This window comes from Archocentrus centrarchus, chromosome 11 (assembly GCF_007364275.1).
Source record: "Archocentrus centrarchus isolate MPI-CPG fArcCen1 chromosome 11, fArcCen1, whole genome shotgun sequence".
NCBI classification, from domain to species: Eukaryota; Metazoa; Chordata; class Actinopteri; order Cichliformes; family Cichlidae; genus Archocentrus; species Archocentrus centrarchus.
Genome location: NC_044356.1, coordinates 31,312,961 through 31,338,113, shown reverse-complemented (window position 1 = coordinate 31,338,113; position 25,153 = coordinate 31,312,961). Strand labels below are relative to the sequence as shown.

Here is a 25,153-nt window from a genome sequence, read left to right as displayed (position 1 = left end):
TGAGTCACCTGTAAATAAAGTTTACTGTGAATTTGAACTCCACGCTCCTCCATGACTGCATCTGAATCCCTTTGTTTGAGTGTACAGCACTGATGACAAGTGGTTAAAGGGGTACTTTGGAAAGTTTAGTGTGCTTAATGACAGTTTACAGTTTACATCAGAAATAATTTCTCTAATTTGTATTGTGGTGTACAAACTGGTGTAGTGGATTAAAAACAGATTTAAATCATTTTCATACCAAACTGCATTCTTTTCCAAAATTGATACCACTGACTGCCCCCATGCTTGCCTGACCAAAATCCAATAGAGCTCCTCTGAGACATCATGTTTCGATCCATCTCTTCATAAAAATCTTCCTAAAGAAAAATAGGGTCCGCAGTCTGCCCCCTGCTGTCTGTCAGGAGAATTACCACCATCACATTTTCCTCACTGTAATAACATCATGTTCAAAAGAATCATCTGAATCAGTGGGTAATATATAACTGTTTCAGTATACATTTATATACATTAATAAAATGAGTCTGTCACAGGGTCAGACTGCCTGATTTTTTTTTCATATTACATATGATCACATGGTAATCATAAACAGGTGTTTGGGTCAAACTTGACCTGTTTTAATATTTAACAGCAGTCAAAATCGCATAAATGTCATTTTTTTAGCATTTAATTTGATTAATTTGACATTTTATCCACAGTAAATACCTTTCTAACTTTATTTTATTGGAATTAATTTGTTTTCATTTAGACTGATCTGGTATTTAAAGTCAGTTAATTTAAAAAGTATGTGAACCACAATAAAACCCTGAGTTTTATTTTCTAATAATGAACTCATATGAAAAGCTGAAAACTTCTCTGGACTGTCTATTATATATATCTACATCTCATCAGTAGTTTTACATCCTCACAGTTTTATTTACATTATACATGCTTCCCTAAGGCAGTATTATTAGAAAGCATTGCATACATTTTCATTGTTATGCAGATGATACCCAGCTTTATCTATCCATGAAGCCAGATGGCACACATCTTAAAGACATAAAGGCCTGGATGACCTCTAATTTCCCCACATTACTGCCTTCACAAAAACACATGGCAATATGTGTTGTCCACTCCTTTTTGAAATAATTAATGAAATCTTGCTTTTTATGTAATGATATGTAATGTATTACATCTCCCATCCATCCATCCATCCATCCATCCATCCATCCATTCATCTATCCATCCATCCATCCATTCATCTATCCATCCATCCATCCATCCATCCATCCATCCATCCATCCATCCATCCATCCATCCATCCATCCATCCATCCATCCATCCTTTCATCCATCCAACCATCCATCCATCCATCCATCCATCCAGTCTCTTCCACTTATCCTTTATGTTCTAAGTGTTGAACTTTATCTTTCTAGCAATCAATTTGACGACTCCTCTGTTTGGAGTTGTTGTACATGTGGGCGAACGTGGAGAGGTGAGTGTGTGTGTCCTGTAGAAAGAAAATTTCTGCCTCTAAGTCATTTAACTGTTCAACAATTTTTAGCCTGGAACCAACTTTGAGTTCATTCATAAAGCAAACCTAAGTGTAGTCATGCTTAAACTACCTGGTGGAGGGTTTAGTGTTCACAAAATGTGTGTGTGTGTGTGTGTGTGTGTGTGTGTGTGTGTGTCCTCAGTGAACTGTATCAGTCTCTGCAGTAGCTTCCAGCTGCAGCAGTCAGTTCACTTTCTGTTCAGTCTGACTGAGGGAGGTTTTTGTACGACTGTTTTTCACTGTGTGCACACCCACTGACTGTTAGGATAGTGCCAACTCTGACAGTAATAAACTGCTGCATCTTCAGCCTGGACTCCACTGATGGTCAGAGTGAAGTCAGAGTTTGATCCACTGCCTGTAAAACGAGCTGGAATCCCTGATGCTCGAGTGCTAACATGGTAAATGAGCAGTTTAGGAACTCCTCCATCTTTCTGTTGGTACCAGGCTAAAAAGTTGGAGTTATGAACATTCTGACTGGTCCTACAGTTGATGGTCACAGATCCTCCCACAGCAGAGCTCACTGCTCCAGGCTGAGTCACTGTGTATTGTCCTCTGGACTCTGAGGATACAGAGACACAAACATAAAGCAGCTTGATGGTTTTGTCAGCTTCATTTCAGAGGGACAGATGTTGATAGAGGAGAGGAGTTTGATTCTCTGGACTTTACCTGTGAAGCAGCAGCAGAGGAGAGTCCAGATGAGGACGCAGATCAAAGTCATGTTTTTGATGAGGACGATTTCTGTGGCTTCTGTTGTGATGAAGGACAGCTGTCAGTCATCCAGTGTTCAACTCTCAGGACTATAAAGTCTCCCAGAGCACTGGAGCATGGTGCTGCTGATGCAAAGTGGCTCTCTATGGAAATGCTCTCACTGACTCACACAGGGATCAATATGATGATGCTGTTTATCAACACTGTAAACCAGGATAAATTGAATCTACTTTAAAAAAAAAACTAAGGTAACTGAATCATTCATTTTCATCAGAATTCAAATGTTCAAAATACATTTTGTTGAGTTCTTTCTGAATGAATAATTTCATTTGCATTTCTTAATAAATATTTTGCTTTTCTTTGATCAACTGATAATTTATGAGATAATTGATTGTAAATAGGTTTCATATTATGTACAGAGACAGCTTTAAGCATATGAATGTGTAGTTTCAGTGTATTTTCTTGTTCTTGCATCTTTGGCTTCATCTACACTCATACAAACATTTTTTTAAATGTGAATTTTCAACTTTCATTTAGAAAAATATCACAATCCACATGAAAATCAGAAGGACGGCCTCTACAGCTGGAGCAGCACACTGAGGCTCCCTACAGACCACTGGGGGAAGGTGGGCTCTGTGACCTGTGAAGCCACTCAGGGCTCCCACACTCTGGAGAAACCGATGTTCCCAGTCCTGACCTGATTCAATCTGATCCCAGTTTTCCACTCCTGCTCTCAGTCTCCACTCTTTAACAGCCTCACTCTGTAGCTTCATCATAATGTGTTCACTTACTTTCATCCAGCTGATGTGTTCAAGATTTTTAAATGATGATGTCATTCTGGGTGGTAACCTGAACACAGGTGCAGAGCACAGTAATCAGGTTAAGAACAGGAAGTTTCTGTAACAGGTTAGACAGCAGTTTGTTCTTTTCCTTCAAGTGTGTGATCAGCAGGATGGAGACCTCAGACACACTCCACTACTGGAACACAAAAACACACTCACACAAACACACACTCACACAAAAACACACTCACAACAACAGGAGAGAGAGAGAGAGAGAGAGAAGGACGAGTCAGCCCAAGAGAGTCATTGACCCTGTCAAATTAATATCTTTCATATATTTATTAATATTTATTGTATTTTACTTTACATTAAGAACATCACATTAGTTAAATAAATACTGAAAAAGGAATATTTTAGTCTGTAATCACAGGTCATTTTAATGTTCATGTTATTGTGTATGAATGTGTAACTTTGATGCAAAAATGCAAACTGCAGATAAAAGTTACTGCTGATGACTTTGTGAAAATTAAAAATGCTCTATATTTGGATTTAAACTAAATTATTCTGTATTAAATTACTAAATAAAATAATATAATTTAATTTTGTAGAGACAGTATTTCATAGTAATGCAGGGCAAATCTCATGAAGGAAGTTAACATTGAACTGACCTTGAAAATAAAAACAAATATTTAAAAATCTCAACAATCAAAACTCAAGAAGAAGCCAGAAGCAAAACAGGACAAAATGTTGTCAGTGGGTTAAACTGATAAACTGCATGAAAAAGATAAAACTGAAATAAAAATATTATTGGTCTAATTTGATGTAAGAGGAAAAAAATTATGTAAAATGATTTTGACCTTTATATTACTCTAATTTCAGACGGATAGTTTTTGCTTTTAAATCAAGTTAAAAGTTTTATATTTTTAAAAATATGTAAAACAATCAACAAAACAATAGAATGAGTATCATTAAATGTAGAAAAAAATATTTGTATGCATTTAGAAATAAACAGATTATAACTTGATGCTTTTTGTGCGACTGCAGCTGTCAGATCAGTTCCTCTCCAGCTGTCTGAGGTTTTTGTACGACGGGTTTTCACTGTGTGAACGGGTAGCTGTTGTGCTGCTGACAGTAATAAACTCCTGCATCTTCAGCCTGAACTCCACTGATGGTCAGAGTGAAGTCGGTCTGAACTGCTGTTGCCCTGAAACGATCTGGAACTCCAGACTGACGGATTGTAGTATCATAGATCAGAAGTTTAGGAGCTTCTCCAGATTTCTGAAGGTACCAGTTTATGTCATCACCTATCAGTGTGCTGGATTTACACCTGATAGAGACAGTCTGTCCTGGAACAACAGACTGAGCTTCAGGAGTCTGAGTCAGGATGATTTCTCCTGATGAACCTGGAAACATGAGAAAGAGGAGAAGAGTTATTGAGACCAATCCAGCTTGGAGAAAGATGATCAACATCCAAAGAGAAGAGGATCATTTCTTTAACATGGAGAACAGATGGAAGAAGGTCAATGCTGCTGGTTTCAGTGTTTCTCCATCAGAGCAGAACATCATTGTGGTGAACCTGGCTGCATCCCGAAGCAAAGTTTTCTCTCAGAGATTCTCACCCTGAACAAGGAGCCCCAGGGTGGCCAGCAGGAGAGTCAGTGACATCATCATTGTGCTGCTGCTGCTGCTGTGTGAGTGGCTGTGAAAGGCCTGGACAGCCTCTGATCAACACTGGCCTCTTAACAGCTGGGAGCAGAGAGGCAGGACACATATGCAAACACACAGAGTCAGTCAGCTGCAGCTGTCCTCAGTATAACATGCAGTGAACAGTGAGCACACAATTTAATCATTCATGACATCCAGTGGAGAAAAATATTGATTTTCACCAGTAAAAGAATGTCAGTTTATTCATGTTATTCTACTACATTTAATACACATACTGAACTTCCCTCCACAACCTGCAGGACATTTACATCAAGCATTGCAGGTTCAGAGCTAAGAAGATCCTTAAACAGTCCAGACACTCCCTGCTCCCATCAGGTTGGCATTACTGCTGCCTGAGGACTGAGACTGAAAGGCTGAAGAAGAGTTTTAGTCCACAAGCTTTCCATCTGCTCAGCTCTGAGCTCCAAACTGGATGTTATGTAAAATGTAAATTATTCTATTCTGTTCTGTTTGAGTTGCACTGAACCATAAACTCATTAACAAAACTGCAATAACATGCATTCATGTAAATATCAGTGTCTAGGACTTTATATTTTTACCTTTTATTCATTTTTATATCTTATCTTATGATTGTTGTCTTTACATAACATGGGAATTGATGCTCTTACAATGTATGTGAAGAATTAAAGGTTGAGGTCAAAGGTTATAAAGATTATTAACTGTTACACTCACACTTTGTCTGAGCTTATAATGATACTGAATGGATGTTGTGAAGCTGCAATGGACAAAGTATTCAGATACATACTGACTAAAAATGACCTCTGTGTGTGTGTGTGTGTGTGTGTCCTCAGTGAACTGTATCAGTCTCTGCAGTAGCTTCCAGCTGCAGCAGTCAGTTCAGTTTCTGTTCAGTCTGACTGAGGGAGGTTTTTGTACGACTGTTTTTCACTGTGTGAACACCCACTGACTGTTAGGAATGTGCAAACTCTTACAGTAATAAACTGCTGCATCTTCAGCCTGGACTCCACTGATGGTCAGAGTGAAGTCAGAGTTTGATCCACTGCCTGTAAAACGAGCTGGAATCCCTGAATATCGCTGATTACCATACTTTATTAAAAGTTTAGGAACTCCTCCATCTTTCTGTTGGTACCAGGCTAAATAGTGAGAGCTGCCAGATGCATAAACATTCTGACTGGTCCTACAGTTGATGGTCACAGATCCTCCCACAGCAGAGCTCACTGCTCCAGGCTGAGTCACTGTGATCTGTCCTCTGGACTCTGAGGATACAGAGACACAAACATAAAGCAGCTTGATGGTTTTGTCAGCTTCATTTCAGAGGGACAGATGTTGATAGAGGAGAGGAGTTTGATTCTCTGGACTTTACCTGTGAAGCAACAGCAGAGGAGAGTCCAGATGAGGACGCAGATCAAAGTCATGTTTTTGATGAGGACGATTTCTGTGGCTTCTGTTGTGATGAAGGACAGCTGTCAGTCATCCAGTGTTCAACTCTCAGGACTATAAAGTCTCCCAGAGCACTGGAGCATGGTGCTGCTGATGCAAAGTGGCTCTCTATGGAAATGCTCTCACTGACTCACACAGGGGTCCATGTACAGTTATCACAGTGTGAATTAACAGGCGTCATTTCAATCAGAAATATCCATCCATCCATTCGCTTCCTCTTATCCTGTTCAGGGTCGCGGGGGGGCTGGAGCCTATTCCAGCTGTCATAGGATGAGAGGCAGGGTACACCCTGAACAGGTCGCCAGCCTGTCACAGGGCCAACACAGAGAGACAGAAAACCTTTCACACTCACATTCATGCTCTCATTCACACCTATGGGCAATTTAGAGCAGCCAATTAACCTAACCCCAGTAACTGCATGTCTTTGGAGTGTGGGAGGAAATCAGAGCACCAGGAGGAAAACCGCGCAAGCACGGGGAGAACATGCAAACTCCACACAGAGAGAGAGAGGGAGAAGTCTGGGCCAAGGAGGAATCAAACCCAGGCCTTCTAGATGGTGTTCTGACTGTGAGGCAGCAGTGCTATCCACTGCGCCACCGTGCTGCCCTCCCCCTGAATCAGAAATAATTTGTCTAATTTGTCTCATGATGTATAAACTGGTTGTAATGGATTAAAAACAGATTTAAATTCATACCAAACTGCCTTCCTTTCCAAAATTGATACCACTGACTGCTCCCATGCTTGCGTGACCTAAATCCAATAGAATTCCTCTGGGACATCATGTTTCAGTCCATCCGACACTGCCAAGTTGCACCTAAGACTGTCCACGTGTGTGTAAGGATTTGAGCAACTTGACACGGACCAGATTGTGATGGCTTGATGACTGGATCAGAGCATCTCCAAACCTGCAGCTCTTGTGGGGTGTTCCTGGTCTGCAGTGGTCAGTATCTATCAGAGGTGGTCTAAGGAACAGTGCTGAACCAGCGACAGGGTCATGGGCGGCCAAGGCTCACTGATCCAAGAGCAAAGGCTGGCGTGTGTGCTCCAATCCAACAGATGAGCTACTGCAGCTCAGACTGCATAAGAAGTTAATCCTACATCTGACAGAAAGATGTCAGAATACAAAGTGCATCACAGTTTGTTGTGTATAGGGCTGCATGACCACAGAGCAGCAGGGTACCCATGCTGACCCCATCATCCACTGAAAGCACCAACAATGAGCCTGTGAGCATCAGAACTGGACCACAGAGCAATGGAAGAAGGTGGCTGGATCTGAAGAATCACGTTTTTGTTCATATCACATTGATGGCCAGGTATGTGTGTGTCGCTTACCTGGGGAACACCTGGCATCAGGATGCACTGTGGGAAGAAGGTAAGCTGGCAGAGGCAGTGTGATGATCTACATGGATGTTACTTTGACACGTACCACCTACCTAAGCATGGTTGTAGACCATGTTCACCCTTTGATGGAAACTGTATTCCCTCATGGCTGTGGTCTCTTTCAGCAGGATAATGTTTCCTGCCACAAAGCAAAAAATGGTTTGAGGAACAGAACAACAAGTTTGAGGTGTTGACTCGGCCTCCAAATTCCCCAGATCTCGATCCAATCATCCGTCTGTGGGATGTGCTGGAAATCTCGCAACTTCCAGGACTTAAAGGATCTGTTGCTAAGATCTTGGTGTAGATACCACAGCACACCTTCAGGGTCAGGGCTGCTTTGGCAGCAAAGGAGGACCAACACAATATTTGGCACATGGTCATAATATCATGCCTGATCGTGTATATAACCTTAGTAACTTAGTAAGTTATTCTGGTGAGTTTGTTTGTCTCAGAGTCAGAGAGCCGTGTCTCTGTGCAGTCAGAGGTTTTTGTACGGCGGCTCAATGAGTTTGTATCACTGTGGTGGACGTTTGGTGGAGGAACCAGACTGGAAGTTGGAAGTAAGTCACATTTAAAAGTGTTTTATTTAAGTATTTTTTTTTTATCTTAATTATATTTTACTTGTCTGCTGGTAATAGCAAAAAACATAAGTATAATTTTTGTAAATTTAAGAATATGTACTGCATTCCCAATGAAACAATCTGGATTAGAAATGGATATTAGAAATAGATTTTAATTATTTTGAAACATTAGAATAATCCAGAGATTAAATTTTTTATTTATGATTTTAATGGCTGAATCTTGAGGGTTTGCAGGTTTAGTTCAGTCAGTCAGAGTCAGAGAGCCGTGTCTCTGTGCAGTCTGCAGAGGAAGCAGACATCAAGTTAGAAGTTTATTCTGTTTTCCTATCAAATTGTTTCATTTTATTAATTTATATATTTCTTTTCTGACTTGTGAATGAGAGAAACATAATTTCACAAACAAATTGTTGCTGATATTTTTCATCATGCTCTTTTGTCATGGAGGGTAATTCAGATCAGCTCTGTCAAAACATTTTGTCTGAATTTTGGTCAAATTAAAATTTAATCTTGATAAAAATAATCTTTATTTGTAGAAAATACAAAGATAAGATAATATTTTTAGTCTCTCAAATATTTTTTAAAATTTTGTTTAAATTTATGTGAACTTAGATACACATGAACAACATTTCATATTGCTGAATATATTTTCTATACTTGTTTCCACTGAACAGTGATGTGAGGTCATGTATGAGTTTGATGATTTTAAACTTGTTTTTGTACATTTTGCTAGTTTGAACATATTTCAGGTCAAACTGTGATGATTCTCTCTGTGCTGATGTGCATGAGAGCTTTCTTAAAGGAAGTGAAACAATGTGTGAGTGAGTGAGTGATGGAGCAGAAAAACATCTGGCAGAAACTTCTTCAAGGAGAACATCAAGTTGTGGTTCCTGTGCTCTAAGCTGATTGGTGTCTCCTAGGTGATACTCGTCCCATCCTGACAGTGCTGCCCCCCTCCAGTGAGGAGCTGCAGCAGGGCAATGCCACAATCACATGTCTGGCCAACAAGGGCTTCCCCTCAGACTGGAGGCTGTCCTGGAAGGTGGACGGCAGCGGCAGCATCAGCTGGGAGGAGAGCAGGAGCCCTGTGGTGCTGCACAAGGACGGCCTCTACAGCTGGAGCAGCACCCTGAGGCTCCCTGCAGATCGGTGGGGGAAGGTGGGCTCTGTGACCTGTGAGGCCACCCAGGGCTGCCAGACTCTGGTCTCAGAGCCACTCAGGAGAGACCAGTGTTCCCAGTCCTGACCTGCCTCAGTCTGATGTTGTTTTTACTGCTCAGTCTGCACTCTGTAACTGTCTATCTTCTATTATAACAAATAAAGACTAAAACAGTTTCTTTCTCACAACAACAACATTTGTGTTTTCAGATAATAAAGATGTTTTGCAAAGTAAATTTGAATCAGGCATTTAACTTTACTCAGAATTTACAAATCTGCACACACCTGATGAATATATTTACAAGCGTTTAGTCCAACATGAAGTCTTTATGTTACACTGGTTGAACAACATAACACAGGCTGAAAGGAGCATTAAGAAGATGAGCATTCAGAGAAAAGATGAAAAAATTAAAGGATGATTGTACCAGTTATTTCTGTTTATTTAAATTTCCATGAAGGTGTGTGTGTGTGTGTGTGTGTGTGTGTGTGTATCTACTAACCTTAAAAAATATCTTTTACTAACGTGATTTTTTTTTTTTGGAACTTTTATTAGAACAAATCCTTGACATGGTCCACACACATATCAACATTGCAACATTTTCAGAGAAACAGCTTTTACAAAGATTTTTTTTTAAATCCAATATCACAAAAGTTCAAGTCCTCTGTTCCAGGTAGGAAATAACTGAAGACCATCTTCTCATATAAGTGTCCTTCCGTAGTCTCAGAGTTGCTGTTATGTCCTCCATTAAGTTGACAGTGTTTAACCTCTGAATCATTGTTCCACAGTCGGTGGATGTGGTCTAAGCCAGTTTGCAGTAATAACCTTATGAGCAATTAACACAAGGGCTTGTAACATATATATGGTATCGCTATCTCCAGCAGCAAGGTTTTTATCATCCAGAACTATACGGTAGACTTCCATGGCTGTATTGAGGTTTAATATTTCCCCTATTTCTTCTTTCACTCCCTCCCAGTAGAGTTTTATCATGGGGCACTCCCAAAATATGTGGGAGAAGTCTCCTATCTGTCCACACTTCCGCCAGCAGAAGGCAGTTGCATTATTATCATAACTGGCTATTACAATTGGGGTTTTAAAGAATCTCATTCTCAGTTTCCAGCTAAACTCTCTCCAGTTTGGCCTATTAAGACATTTATGCCATTTACTCCAAGAATCTTCCCAGTCAGCATCATTGATTAAAACATTAAGTTCCAGTTCCCATTTATTCTTTACATCAAGAGTTCTCTCATCTTGATTAATGCATAATTTCTCATACAGAACTGAAATAATCTTTTTAAAGTCTTTTTTCTCCTCTACTGCATCAATCCAAAATTGCTCAAAATCTGTCGTCCTTTCTTTTACTGTGTCTAGTTCCTCGTGGTTTTGGAGATAATGCCTTATTTGGAAGAATCTGAAGAGGTCACTATTAACAATATTGTATTCGGCTTGAAGCTGGGAAAATGATTTTAATGTTGTCTCTGCAGATGATTGATTTATTTTAATCAGGCCTTTGTCTGCCCATTTACCAAATCCCCCATCAAATTTGATAGGTGCAAAATCAATTAAGCCAGTTATTCTAGATGCTCGAGATAAAGAAAGTGGCAACCCTAATTTCTTCCTAACCTTTTCCCACACCCCTAGAGTAAACATTATCCATTCATTTTGTATTTTTAGTTTCTGCCATTGTTTTCTATTTAAAAAGGGTAAATCTGCTATGGATATATTTGCTACAGAGCCTTGCTCCACCTGTAACCATTTTGTATCTGTATCCAGCCTAATCCAGGAAACCAGAGCCCTAAGCTGCGCCGCCCAATAATAGCTCTTAAAATGTGGGAGGGCTAGGCCACCTAAGACTGTAGACGAACAAAGAATATTAAGTCTCACTCTCGGGCGTTTATTTTGCCAGATGAATCTAGATATGAGCCTGTCCAGCAGTTTAAAGGTGGTGTTAGGGACTACAACCGGGAGGGAGCCAAAGAGAAAAAGTAATTGTGGCAACACATTCATCCTGATCGTTTCCACCCTGCCCACTAGAGACAGAGGGAGAATTTGCCATCTTTCCAAATCTTTTTTAATCTGTGATAGAAGCTTTCCATAATTGGCATTATGTAGTTGAGACGAGTTATCAGTCAGTGTGACTCCCAGGTACCTACTAACGTGATTTTTAATTAAGGTAGGTTTTTATCTCGGAGTTTATCTTGGAGTAAACATTAAATTGACCCAATAACTTTAATAAGCTGCACTGACTCAAAAGTCTGAATTTCTGAAGTTCTGTCTCTGTGCTCACAGTTGCTGAAACATAATGAGTGTCTCTGAAAAACAAACTATTCAGCTAACGCTGTTTACCCCTAAAACATCCAAAGTACTGATTATTTCCCTTCATGTCACAGATACATTAAATGCTTAGTTCAGGTGTAACTGAGAAAAGAGTGTTGCTCAGAGTGCAATAAATCCTTGGTGTTTGTTGTAGATATAATAACAAAATGAGTGCACACAGCAGGCTTTAATTGTGTTTTTTACAAGAGGCTCTGGCCTCAGCCTGTTAGGACTGTGCTGTCCAATCTATGTGTTGCAGGGTCCCTGTCTCCCTAAACTGATGTGTGCAGGTTAGCATTTGTCCACTCTGATGAACTTCACGTGAAATTTGTATGAACAATTCTGTCAGTAAACATGTCAAAGCGGGGACTTTACAGAAAGTGAAGAAGGCTTTAATGCACTGAAGAAGATTTGCTGAGAAAGATAAAGACAGAGTTCAAAGTGTGGAAGCCTCCCTGCTACTGCTGTGCTCTTCAAGCACTGCTACAACATCCAGAAACATCAGAGTCGCTGTTCAGAGGCCACATCACTGCACAAACAATGAATATATAAGAATATCATCCTAAAGAAGTCAACTGTTGAGTGATGCACTCAGTGAAAGAAATGAAATAGTTGGATTTTTTCATCCATGAATGTAAAAATAAAAGCCTTTATCAAAACATCTGTGTGCATTTTCCCGCAGATACACAGCCTGAGACGCTGACATACATTTGAAATGCATTAAGATTCCTTATCATCTTGGAAATATGAACAATACGTGTGTTTCAAACTTCCTTTTGAGAGCAGAGAGAAACCTTTAAAATAATGTTTGCTGAGACTTTTCCCAAAATTTCCTGCGTGGACGCTGGAGTACCCAATCTTACTGAATCCTAAAATGTCTTCACCTGTGGGGGCACAAAAACTTTCAGTCTCCTACACCAGGATGATGCTGTGGTTTAAACAGAGAAGCAGACCATGTAACGTGAAGCAGTACTGGACAATGGATAATATCAATGTGCAATTATCACCTCAGCTGTCAGACATCTTATATCTTCTTTGTCTTTTTGTATCTTTGCTGATTATTAATCTATTGATTCTTTTGCTTGTATATTTTTGTGTATTTCCGACTGACAGTATTTCCAACTACATCTCTGCTTGTGTGACTATAATGTAAAAAGTGCTACTGGAACTTTAATTTCCCTGACAGAACCCTCCCAAAGGGATTAATAAAGTTTAATCTAATCTCTCATATATATGTCATATATATTCCAGGTGATTTTGGTATGGCCAATTAGATGATTGGCTGAATGAGCTGTCAATCAAAATGTGAGGGTCTAGCCTGCGATATATAACTACATAACGTGGCCAGTAAACAGGCTAAACGTATGAGTGAAGGGTTTAAAGGCTGGCTGTTGATGAAAGCGTAGCTCCGAGGGGAGAGAAACTAGAGATTTGAGGCTCCAGCACAGCATGAACAGTTCAGAAACAATTTGAAATGAGAAAAAAGAGCTATTTATTAACTGATTAAGTTGTGTTTTAGACTGCTTATTGCTAGCTGATCTATTCTGACCTAAAGTGCAGCCGTGACTAGTTCTGAATGACAGCTTCACAGCAGGCAGCCTCCCCCTCTTCCAGGTACTGTGTACCGGCACAGAATCTTTTAGTGGTACGCAGTACCGGACTGTACCGGCTTACTTTCACCCCTGCCTGCACCTCTCCAGTCTCTCTTCCACCTGCTCTCTACTCTCACTACAGATCATACAAAGTTGCCCTTTTATTAACAATTAAATGGTTGCTGTGTGCCGCAACCAAAACAAAACAGTAACAACAACGAGACTGACTCGGATAATGACGAGAGGGAACCCGGCATGCTTGATGCCGAAATCTCCCAGCTGTTCAACTCAGACACTGAAGATGAGGAATTTGATGGATTTGTGGAAGATGAATGATTTAAAATGTGAGGGTATTTTTCTGTATTTGTTACAACTGAACAATATTCTGAGTTATTGTGAATGAGTTGAATAAAGTTCGACTTACCTGACGCTTTTGTTTCGCTCTACATAATGTTTTGTCATGCTCCTTATAACCCGGTGCGCCTTATGGTCCTCAAAATACGGTACCTCTTTGGTATGTAATTGTAATTTTTTAGTATAAGACAAAGTGTGCAAAGATGAGAAAACAAATTTCTTTGCAGGTTGTGTCCAAGGCCATGACGCACTTATTATCAGACTGATGCTGTAGCTGTAGCTCAGTAGGTAGAGCAGGTCACCTACTGATCAGAAGGTCAGGGGTTTGATTCCTGGCTACTCCAGGCTACATGCCAATGTATCCTTGGGCAAGATGCTTAACCCCAAGTTGCTCTTCGACGCAACTGTCGGAGTGTGAATGTGTGTGAATGTTAGATAATTAAAGCACTTAGCTTAGTTAATATGGAAGTGCTTGTATGAATGGGTGTGCATGGGTAAATGTAAAATGTGTTGTATAAGCGCTTTGAGTGCTCTGACTGAGTAGAAAAGCGTTATGTAAGAACTAGTCTTTATGCTACATGGTGGTGGGAACTCATCTTCACTCAAACGTTCACATCATCTCCCAGATCCCGACATTTTTCCATCAGTGAGCTTTTACAACACGACCAATGATCGATCATTGATCACTGTGTTCTGTGTCTAAAGCTTCATACAGATCAGTGTGATGTAACAGTGATGCTGCAGTAACTACAGTAAATGTTTCAGAGCTGCAGCTGCGCTCATTATAAATCCATGACATCATCGCCGTCTCCGTCCTTACAGCCTGTTGACGAGTGAACGACTGTAAAGCTTCATGTTACGTACAAAAATAACAAACTAACATCTAACTGGGATTTCAGTGCTTGTAGAAACACAAACGTCTGCAGATGAATTCGCTCCTCTGACGCTCTGACAGCCACTTTATGAAGGAGGAAATGAATCCGTGTGTCAGACAGGTGGTTCAGGTGCAGCAGGAGGGGAGGAGTCAGAGAGACACTCAGAGTCTATTTGATAAAACCTGCCAGAGAGCAGGTTGGGTTCACCGTCCTTTACCCCAGTGACAGAGGTCAAAGGTCATGATGAAGTTTTCTCCATAACTGTTCCACTTTGGCTCCTCTTTATGTATTTATTGTAAAAAAAAAATAAAAATAAAAAAATCATGTGCATGTGTGTCTTTTTAAAAATGAGACACTAAAAAAGTCTCACACTTTAGTTTAATCGTCGCAGTAAATTTTATACTTAAAGTTTTCAAAGCCTGTAACAGTGGGGAAAGTTCTATCATCCATTTTCTTCTGCTGATCCAAAGTTCAGTGATGCAGGAGCAGGAAGTTGAAAATACTTCCTACTTTTCCTGTTTTATTCTGAATAAATTGATGAATTGTAATAAAATGTCATGTGTTCAGTTATTTTCTTTTTGTTTGTCTTCAATTGTGTCTCTGTTCTATGTGTGTGAGTTTAACTTTTAATAACACGTGTGTGTGTGTGTGTGTGTGTGTGTGTGTGTGTGTCCTCAGTGAACTGTATCAGTCTCTGCAGTAGCTTCCAGCTGCAGCAGTCAGTTCACTTTCTGTTCAGTCTGACTGAGGGAGGTTTTTGAACGACTGTTTTTCACTGTGTGAACACCCACTGACTGTTAGGATAGTGCAAACTCTGACAGTAATAAACTGCTGCATCTTCAGCCTGGACTCCACTGATGGTCAGAGTGAAGTCAGAGTTTGATCCACTGCCTGTAAAACGAGCTGGAATCCCTGAATATCGATTGCTAGCATAATAAATGAGCAGTTTAGGAACTCCTCCATCTTTCTGTTGGTACCAGTAAAAATAGTTGTTGTTATGAACATCCTGACTGGTCCTACAGTTGATGGTCACAGATCCTCCCACAGCAGAGCTCACTGCTCCAGGCTGAGTCACTGTGATCTGTCCTCTGGACTCTGAGGATACAGAGACACGAACATAAAGCAGCTTGATGGTTTTGTCAGCTTCATTTCAGAGGGACAGATGTTGATAGAGGAGAGGAGTTTGATTCTCTGGACTTTACCTGTGAAGCAGCAGCAGAGGAGAGTCCAGATGAGGACGCAGATCAAAGTCATGTTTTTGATGAGGACGATTTCTGTGGCTTCTGTTGTGATGAAGGACAGCTGTCAGTCATCCAGTGTTCAACTCTCAGGACTATAAAGTCTCCCAGAGCACTGGAGCATGGTGCTGCTGATGCAAAGTGGCTCTCTATGGAAATGCTCTCACTGACTCACACAGGGATCAATATGATGATGCTGTTTATTATTAGAGAGAATTTTTCACAACATATCCTTCATGTAACTCACAAACCCTTCAGGATGAGGAGAGGTGACAAATTAAGGACAAACTTGATTTCTTTGACCCCTACAGTGAGGGGATGAAATGGTTTGAGACCACTTCTTCCACTTCTAGTTGCTCTAATTCAGGGGTATTCAACTCCAGGCCTTGTGGCCCGGTGTCCTGCAGGTCTTAGATTTGTCCCTGATGCAACACACCTGAATCAAATGGCTGAATTACTTCCTCAGTATGCAGTCAAGTTCTCCAGAGTCCTGCTAATGACTTCTATATTTGACTCAGGTGTGTTCAACCCTGTACAACTACAGTGAGCACTTGGTCCGCATAAGTTGGACTTGTTTCCTGTGGGTGTTGAACTCCACCAGAGCTGCTCTTTGTCACCAATACTGTTCATAGGATAATATATAATATATTGTAAATAGTCTGGCCTGTTAAGGTTCAACACACAGGCACATCATGTACATTGTATATAGTGTTATTATTAGTAGTATTATTATTATCATTATTAAGGTTAATCTTGTTTTTTGTTTATATATATATATATATATATATATATATATATATATATATATTCTTTTCTTAATAGTGTAAATTATTATATGTATATTTATAAGAACTGCGGCTGCTGTTACACACAAATTTCCCCTCTGTGGGACAATAAAGGCTGTTTCTTCTTCTTCTTCATAATTTTTATGGACAGACTTTCTAATCATGCAGAGCACAGTAATCAGGTTAAGAACAGGAAGTTTCTTTAACAGGTTAGACAGCAGTTTGTGCTTTTCTTTTCAGGTGTGTGATCAGCAGGATGGAGACCTCAGACACACTCCACCCCTGGAACACAAAAACACACACACACACAAACACACACTCACACAAAAACACACACACACCAACAGGAGAGAGAGAGAAGGGACGAGTCAGCCCAAGAGAGTCGTTGACCATGACAAATTAATATCTTTCATATATTTATTGACATTTGTATTTTACTTTACATTAAGAAGATCACATTAGTCAAATAAATACTGAAAAAGGAATATTTTAGTCTGTAATCACAGGTCATTTTAATGTTCATCGTTATTGTGTATGAATGTGTAACTTTGATGCAAAAGTGCAAACTGCAGATAAAAGTTACTGCTGATGATTTTGTGAAAATTAAACATGCTCTATATTTCATTTTAAACTAAATTATTCTGTATTAAATTACTAAATAAATGAATATAATTTAATTTTGTAGAGACAGTATTTCATAGTAATGCAGGGCAAATCTCATGAAGGAAGTTAACATTGAAATGACCTTGAAAATAAAAACAAATATTTAAAAATCTCAATAATCAAAACTCAAGAAGAAGCCAGAAGCAAAACAGGACAAAATGTTGTCAGTGGGTTAAACTGATAAACTGCATGAAAAAGATAAAACTGAAATAAAAATATTATTGGTCTAATTTGATGTAAGAGGAAAAAAAATTATGTAAAATGATTTTGACCTTTATATTACTCTCATTTCAGACGGATAGTTTTTGCTTTTAAATCAAGTTAAAAGTTTTATATTTTTAAAAATATGTAAAACAATCAACAAAACAATAGAATGAGAATCATTAAATGTAGAAAAAATATTTGTATGCATTTAGAAATAAACAGATTATAACTTGATGCTTTTTGTGCGACTGCAGCTGTCAGATCAGTTCCTCTCCAGCTGTCTGAGGTTTTTGTACGACGGGTTTTCACTGTGTGAACGGGTAGCTGTTGTGCTGCTGACAGTAATAAACTCCTGCATCTTCAGCCTGAACTCCACTGATGATCAGAGTGAAGTCGGTCTGAACTGCTGTTGCCCTGAAACGATCTGGAACTCCAGACTGACGAGCTGTAGTATCAGCGATCAGAAGTTTAGGAGCTTCTCCAGATTTCTGAAGGTACCAGTTTATGTCATCACCTATCAGTGTGCTGGATTTACACCTGATAGAGACAGTCTGTCCTGGAACAACAGACTGAGCTTCAGGAGTCTGAGTCAGGATGATTTCTCCTGATGAACCTGGAAACATGAGAAAGAGGAGAAGAGTTATTGAGACCAATCCAGCTTGGAGAAAGATGATCAACATCCAAACAGAAGAGGATCATTTCTTTAACATGGAGAACAGATGGAAGAAGGTCAATGCTGCTGGTTTCAGTGTTTCTCCATCAGAGCAGAACATCATTGTGGTGAACCTGGCTGCATCCTGAAGCAAAGTTTTCGCTCAGAGAGTCTCACCCTGAACAAGGAGCCCCAGGGTGGCCAGCAGGAGAGTCAGTGACATCATCATTGTGCTGCTGCTGCTGTGTGAGTGGCTGTGAAAGGCCTGGACAGCCTCTGATCAACACTGGCCTCTTAACAGCTGGGAGCAGAGAGGCAGGACACATATGCAAACACACAGAGTCAGTCAGCTGTCCTCATCGTGTCTCCTGTTTCATGTAACTTTTATTAACAGGATCCTTTTTTTGTTCTTACGCTTCAAACTGAATAACAAAGCAAAGATATTTCAAACACACCAGAACATTTATATTAAATTGATATTCATGCAACTCCATCTGCTGAAGAACAGCATGTGATTTGGCTGAAGTCTTCACACCTCCACAAAGTTTTCATCAACCTCTGTTTATAAGATCAAACTTCAACTTTCAGCCTAATTACATTTGTTCAGTGTTTATTTTTCAGAGAGTGTGTGATTGCTTATGCTTTGTAGTTTATAATTAAAATAATTCTATAAATGTGTTCAGAAAGTTTACTATAGAGCCCAATGTGCTGTTTTTCTGTTGTATGATCCTATTTTTGGGTTTCCTTCAGATTATAAAGTCTTTATATTTACAATCATATTTAGCTGCAGCTGTGAAATATAGATTAGGTTTGGGTCACTTTTATCATGAAGATCTGTGATGCTGATTTGTGTTATATAGTCTAGCTGGCTATAACTGAGATGTGTGTTGTAGAGTGAAGCTGAAGTCAGTCACACAGATTCTCATAAACTGTGACACACTGGGTGATTACCATCACACTCTTGTCCATTCCTGCAATTAAAATGAAAGTAATGAAAGTAATTTTAAGATTGGTCTGTCTTCAGTTAAACAATGTGATGTTGTGAGCCAAAGGTTTTCTAATGTGTTGAATATGAAAACGTTCTCTGCTGCTGCTGCCGTCAGTGTCAGATCAATAAAATTCTCCTCCACCTCCTTCATCAGAGGAAGGCTGCAGAGGTCTTTCCCTGAGCTCACGCTGATGGTGTGACTCTGATCAGATATTTATCATTTTGATTAACGGAGCCAAAGATTTACTGAAGACTGCACAGAGATAGAAACATATAATTCAATGGAAATTGAGCAGCTCAGAAACACAGATTGTTCCATTACCTTCAAGTGTTTCATTTACCTTTGAGCAAAATGTGTTTCTTACAGCATGTTGCTCAAACTCATGGATGAATATCTTTACTCTTCACCTGAGTCTTCATATTTATAAGATTATCCACTGTGAACCTGAGGTCAAAGGTCATGATTAAGCATTTTCTAATACAATGTCATGTGGCTCGTTTCAATTTTTTGGCCAATCCATAAAAAGCAAAAAAATTAACAGGCACATGATCTCTGACAGTCAGTCATTTTTTTAAAAATAATTAACTTGTGTTGATAAATGTTCATTCATGTGTGTGTGTGTGTGTGTGTGTGTGTGTGGTGTGTGTGTGTGTGTGTGTGTGTGTGTCCTCAGTGAACTGTATCAGTCTCTGCAGTAGCTTCCAGCTGCAGCAGTCAGTTCACTTTCTGTTCAGTCTGACTGAGGGAGGTTTTTGTACGACTGTTTTTCACTGTGTGAACGAATACTGACTGTTCACATAGAATTCACCCATGCAATAATAAACTGCTGCATCTTCAGCCTGGACTCCACTGATGGTCAGAGTGAAGTCAGAGTTTGATCCACTGCCTGTAAAACGAGCTGGAATCCCTGATGCTCGACTGCTAGTAGAATAAATGAGCAGTTTAGGAACTCCTCCATCTTTCTGTTGGTACCAGGCTAAACGGTTGCTATGAACATTCTGACTGGTCCTACAGTTGATGGTCACAGATCCTCCCACAGCAGAGCTCACTGCTCCAGGCTGAGTCACTGTGTATTGTCCTCTGGACTCTGAGGATACAGAGACACAAACATAAAGCAGCTTGATGGTTTTGTCAGCTTCATTTCAGAGGGACAGATGTTGATAGAGGAGAGGAGTTTGATTCTCTGGACTTTACCTGTGAAGCAGCAGCAGAGGAGAGTCCAGATGAGGACGCAGATCAAAGTCATGTTTTTGATGAGGACGATTTCTGTGGCTTCTGTTGTGATGAAGGACAGCTGTCAGTCATCCAGTGTTCAACTCTCAGGACTATAAAGTCTCCCAGAGCACTGGAGCATGGTGCTGCTGATGCAAAGTGGCTCTCTATGGAAATGCTCTCACTGACTCACACAGGGATCAATATGATGAAGGTGTTTATCAGTGAATCATTTACTTTTATCAGAATTCAAATGTTTAAAAAAATACATCTTGTCACTGAGTTCTTTCTTAAAGGATATTTTTGTCTGCTTTTTTAAATAAATATTTTTGCTTTATCTTTGATCGACTGATAATTTATAATACTATTGATTATAAATATGCTTCATATTTTGTACAGAGACACCTTTAATCATATGAATGTGTAGTTTCAGTGTATTTTCTTGTGTTCTTGCATCTTTGGCTTCATCTACACTCATGCAAACATTTTTTTAATTTGTGATTTTCAACTTTCATTTACAAAAATATCACAATCCACATGAAAATCAGAAGGACGGCCTCTACAGCTGGAGCAGCACACTGAGGCTCCCTACAGTCCACTGGGGGAAGGTGGGCTCTGTGACCTGTGAGGCCACTCAGGGCTCCCACACTCTGGAGAAACCGATGTTCCCAGTCCTGACCTGATTCAATCTGATCCCAGTTTTCCACTCCTGCTCTCAGTCTCCACTCTTTAACAGCCTCACTCTGTAGCTTCATCATAATGTGTTCACTTATTTTCATCCAGCTGATGTGTTCAAGATTTTTAAATGATGATGTCAGTCTGGGTGGTAACCTGAACACAGGTGCAGAGCACAGTAATCAGGTTAAGAACAGGAAGTTTCTGTAACAGGTTAGACAGCAGTTTGTTCTTTTCTTTTCAGGTGTGTGATCAGCAGGGCGGAGACGTCAGACACACTCCACCCCTGGAACACAAAAACACACTCACACAAATACACACTCACACAAAAACACACTCACACCAACAGGAAAGAGAGAGAGAGAGAGAGAGAGAAAGGGCGAGTCAGCCCAAGAGAGTCGTTGACAATGACAAATTAATATCTTTCATATATTTATTGCCATTTATTGTATTTTACTTTACATTAAGAACATCACATTAGTTAAATAAATACTGAAAAAGGAATAATTTAGTCTGTAATCACAGGTCATTTTAATGTTCATGTTATTGTGTATGAATGTGTAACTTTGATGCAAAAATGCAAACTGCAGATAAAAGTTACTGCGGATGACTTTGTGAAAATTAAAAAATGCTCTATATTTGGATTTCAACTAAGGTATTCTGCATTAAATGACTAAATAAATGAATACAATTTCATTTTGTAGAGACAGTATTTCATAGTAATGCAGGACAAAACTCAGGAAGGAAGTTAACATTGAACTGACCTTGGAAATAAGACATTTTTAAAAAATCTCAACAATTACAACTCAAGAAGAACTCAGAAGCATCAGGTAACAGTTTATGTCATCACCTATCAGTGTGCTGGCCAGTGTTATTTTTGACAGCAAATTTAGATTTAGTTTTAGTCATAGTCTTTTGATGAAAATGTAATTTAGTTTTAGTCATAAATTAGTCATCTGAATAGTTTTAGTTTTAGTCTAGTTTTAATCGATGAAATTATCGTAAAAATATAGTTGACTAAATCTACAGCCGATATAAAGGGAGTAAAATGTAGATGCTTTTTCTTCACTTCCCTTGAATTAGTCATTATACACACTTACACAAAATTACACATTTATTAAAAGTTATGGAATATTATTAATAACATTAGCGTTTCACCTGCTTCCCACACAACTGATCATTAACACCACCTTACTGAGATAATACGAGCGTTTTACAGCAGGACGCTCTGACAGGTACAGGGCAGTGTTCAGGACTAAGATTAGGAAAGGCTAATCCACCGCGGTGTGGAGATTTTCTCTAAACACAAACGCTAAACTGGGAAAAACACTTTACCCTGCATGACATTAAAATGCTGACCTCTGCATGGAGATCTGGGTGACTGGTTTGCAGATGTTGTAAGATTTGTGGTGTTTTTACCCGAGATAGTCGCCCCACATGGTTTGCACATCATTTTGTTTGTCACGGTATCAAAGGACAAATGTGTCCATACATCGGCTCGTCTCTTTCTCCCTGCTGACATTGTTTACATAACTTAGTTCTATCGGAAGGAACGACAAATCACAGGCTAGTTTGTCCTTCCCGGGTTTAGAGCAAATTTGTGCAACTGTGCGTTTGATTGGATGTTTTCCTAACTTAAGCAGCAGTAGAGAAACATGAGCCTGTTTCAAGTCCTGCCGCCAGAAAAATTCACTTTCAAGGCTGAAGACTGGCCCAAGTGGATCAAGCACTCGAGAGGTTTCGAATTGCGTCCGGTCTGGAAACGCTAGCCGACGAAAACCAGGCGAATGCGCTGATCTACGCAATGGGGGAGGAGACAGAGGATATTCTGACCTCTCTGCATCTGAGTCCTACTGAAGCAAGCGAATTCAGCACAATTAAAGACAAATTAGATGCTCATTTCATAACACGGAGAAACGTCATCTTTGAAAGAGCAAAATTCAATCAGAGGCAGCAAGAGCTGTGTGAGTCAGTCGATTGTTTTATTACTGCACTGCATTGCCTTGCCGAACATTGTGGATATGGAGCTCTGCACGATGAAATGGTGAGAGACAGACTAGTAGATGGCCTAAGAGACACTAAACTATCTGAACAATTGCAAATGGACCCTGAATTAACGCTCTCCAAGGCAGCCACCAGAGCAAGACAGTGAGCAAATAAAGAAACAACAAGAAATGCTAAAGAAAAATTTTAAAGGAGATGCATTAACTTAAGTTAAGCCACAGTCATCCATGTCAGCTAGTAAAGCAGCATGGAAAAAGACCATCAAAAACACACAATGCAGAAGATGTGGAGATATGAAGGGCCACAGCTTGCAGCAATGCCCAGCTAAGGAAGCAGTGTGCAACCACTGCAAGAAAAAAGGGCATTATGCCAGAGTGTGTAGAGCTAAAAGGCTTAATGAGGGGAACGTAGCAATATTGACAGAAGAGGTGGGAGATGAGGCCGCATTTCTGGGTTCACTCACAGGTATTACAGATGAGGGCCCATGGATGACAGAGATAAAAATGGATCACAGCAACATCGTGTGTAAAATAGACACAGGTGCCGACGTAACTGCAGTGCCAGAGAGGATGTACAGCCCGGACCAACTCAACAGACTGAAGAGAGTTTCAAAGGCCCTGAAGGGACCAAGAGGAAGGCCACTGAAAGTAAAAGGACAATTTACTGCCATACTAAAGAAAGGACAAAAGAGCATCTCACAGGAAGTCTATGTGGTGGAGGAGCTGGCCACACCATTGTTAGGTCGTTTAGCTGCTGTAGCGCTGCAGTTGGTAGCTAGGCTGGATGCCATCAGCCTAGACTCAGATGAAGCAGTAAAAGCAGAATTCCCAAAGCTATTCAAAGGCCTAGGAAAGATGCAGGGCGAGTATAACATTGTCCTGAAACCAGACGCTAAACCTTTTTCTTTCTCTACGCATTTCTCTCCCTCTCATACCTAAGGTCAAAGAAGAACTAAACCGCATGGAGCAGCAGGGAGTCATCTCCAAGGTGGAACAACCAACCGAGTGGTGTGCGCCTATGGTAGTAGTACCCAAACGAACAGGTAAGGTGAGAATATGCACTGATCAAATCAGTCATGAGGGAAAGACACCCGCTTCCCTCTGTAGAGCACACACTGGGACAGTTGGCAGGAGCCAAAGTATTCTCGAAGCTAGATGCGAATTCTGGATTCTGGCAGATTCCACTCTCAAAAGAATCTTCACTGCTCACTACCTTCATAACTCCATTTGGAAGGTACTGTTACAATCGCCTATGCTTCGGAATTTCTTCTGCTCCAGAGCACTTCCAGAAGCATATGACACAAACCCTTGAGGGTCTGGAGGGTGTTTTGTGCCAGATGGATGATGTACTCATCTGGGGAGCTACTCAACAGCAGCATGACGAGAGGCTACGTGCAGCACTGTCACGACTTCAGGAGGCCGGGGTCACACTCAACGAAAAATGTGAGTTTTCCAAGAGCAGAATCAAGTTTCTGGGGCAGGTGATTGAAGCATCAGGAGTGAGCGCAGACCCAGAAAAGGTGAACGCAGTCAAGCCCATGAGAGAACCCCACAACATCAGCGAGGTGAGAGGGCTGCCGGGAATGATAAATCACCTGGGGAAATCCATACCCCACCTGACTGAGAAAACCCGTCTGCTGAGAGACTTGCTGAAAAAGTCAAATATGTGGATGTAGGGCTCCCAACAGCAGGAAGCTTTTGAGGTCATTAAAAAGGAACTTACAACACCACCAGGATTGGCACTTTATGACCCAAATGCTGAGACATGGGTCTCTGCTGATGCCTCATCATTTGGCTTGGGTGCTGTCCTCCTTCAAAAGCAAACAGACCAGGACTGGAAACCAGTAGCGTATGCTTCCAGGTCCTTAACAAGCACTGAGCAGAGGTATGCTCAAATCCAAAAGGAGGCACTGGCCTCCACATGGGCCTGTGAGAAATTCGCAGAGTTTCTCATCGGAAAAAACTTCCATATGGAAACAGACCACAAGCCCTTGGTCTCTTTGCTGGGCTCAAAGACATTAGACATGCTCCTACCGCGAATACAGCGTCTCAGAATGAGACTATTGAGGTTCTCGTACACAATCTCACATGTGTCTGGTAAGAACATTGCAACGGCAGATGTACTTTCTAGATCTCCGGTGACTAGCACAGCAGATGGATTGCAGGAGGAAGAAACAAACCTCTATGTCAATATAGTCATGGCAAATTTGCCAGTCACAGAGCCTAGGCTCAGGGAGATTCAAACACACCAAGACAATGACCCTACACTTCGCCAGCTCAAGACACATTGTTTAGAGGGCTGGCCTGATAAATTCTCTGTTGTAGAGGCAATTC

The 25,153-nt window shown here is 40.3% G+C and overlaps 7 gene segments (V, D, J or C); 1 reads left to right on the top strand and 6 right to left on the bottom strand.

Annotated features, from left to right (window-relative positions):
* Window positions 1-1,767: 1,767 nt before the first annotated feature.
* LOC115787921 (Ig kappa chain V region 3381-like) lies at window positions 1,768-2,250 on the bottom strand. The segment is given in 2 exon segments: window positions 1,768-2,090; window positions 2,198-2,250. Coding segments are annotated over 2 exon segments (375 nt in total).
* A 1,800-nt stretch (window positions 2,251-4,050) lies between these two features.
* On the bottom strand, window positions 4,051-4,720 carry LOC115787923 (Ig kappa chain V region GOM-like). The segment is given in 2 exon segments: window positions 4,051-4,424; window positions 4,641-4,720. Coding segments are annotated over 2 exon segments (360 nt in total).
* Window positions 4,721-5,631: 911 nt separating this feature from the next.
* Window positions 5,632-6,122, bottom strand: LOC115787727 (Ig kappa chain V region 3381-like). The segment is given in 2 exon segments: window positions 5,632-5,963; window positions 6,071-6,122. Coding segments are annotated over 2 exon segments (384 nt in total).
* A 1,330-nt stretch (window positions 6,123-7,452) lies between these two features.
* On the top strand, window positions 7,453-9,351 carry LOC115787726 (Ig kappa-b4 chain C region-like). The segment is given in 2 exon segments: window positions 7,453-7,519; window positions 9,026-9,351. Coding segments are annotated over 2 exon segments (393 nt in total).
* Window positions 9,352-15,170: 5,819 nt separating this feature from the next.
* Window positions 15,171-15,656, bottom strand: LOC115787725 (Ig kappa chain V region 3381-like). The segment is given in 2 exon segments: window positions 15,171-15,493; window positions 15,601-15,656. Coding segments are annotated over 2 exon segments (375 nt in total).
* A 1,463-nt stretch (window positions 15,657-17,119) lies between these two features.
* On the bottom strand, window positions 17,120-18,203 carry LOC115787922 (Ig kappa chain V region GOM-like). The segment is given in 2 exon segments: window positions 17,120-17,901; window positions 18,118-18,203. Coding segments are annotated over 2 exon segments (360 nt in total).
* A 1,493-nt stretch (window positions 18,204-19,696) lies between these two features.
* Window positions 19,697-20,176, bottom strand: LOC115787724 (Ig kappa chain V region 3547-like). The segment is given in 2 exon segments: window positions 19,697-20,016; window positions 20,124-20,176. Coding segments are annotated over 2 exon segments (372 nt in total).
* Window positions 20,177-25,153: the final 4,977 nt, after the last annotated feature.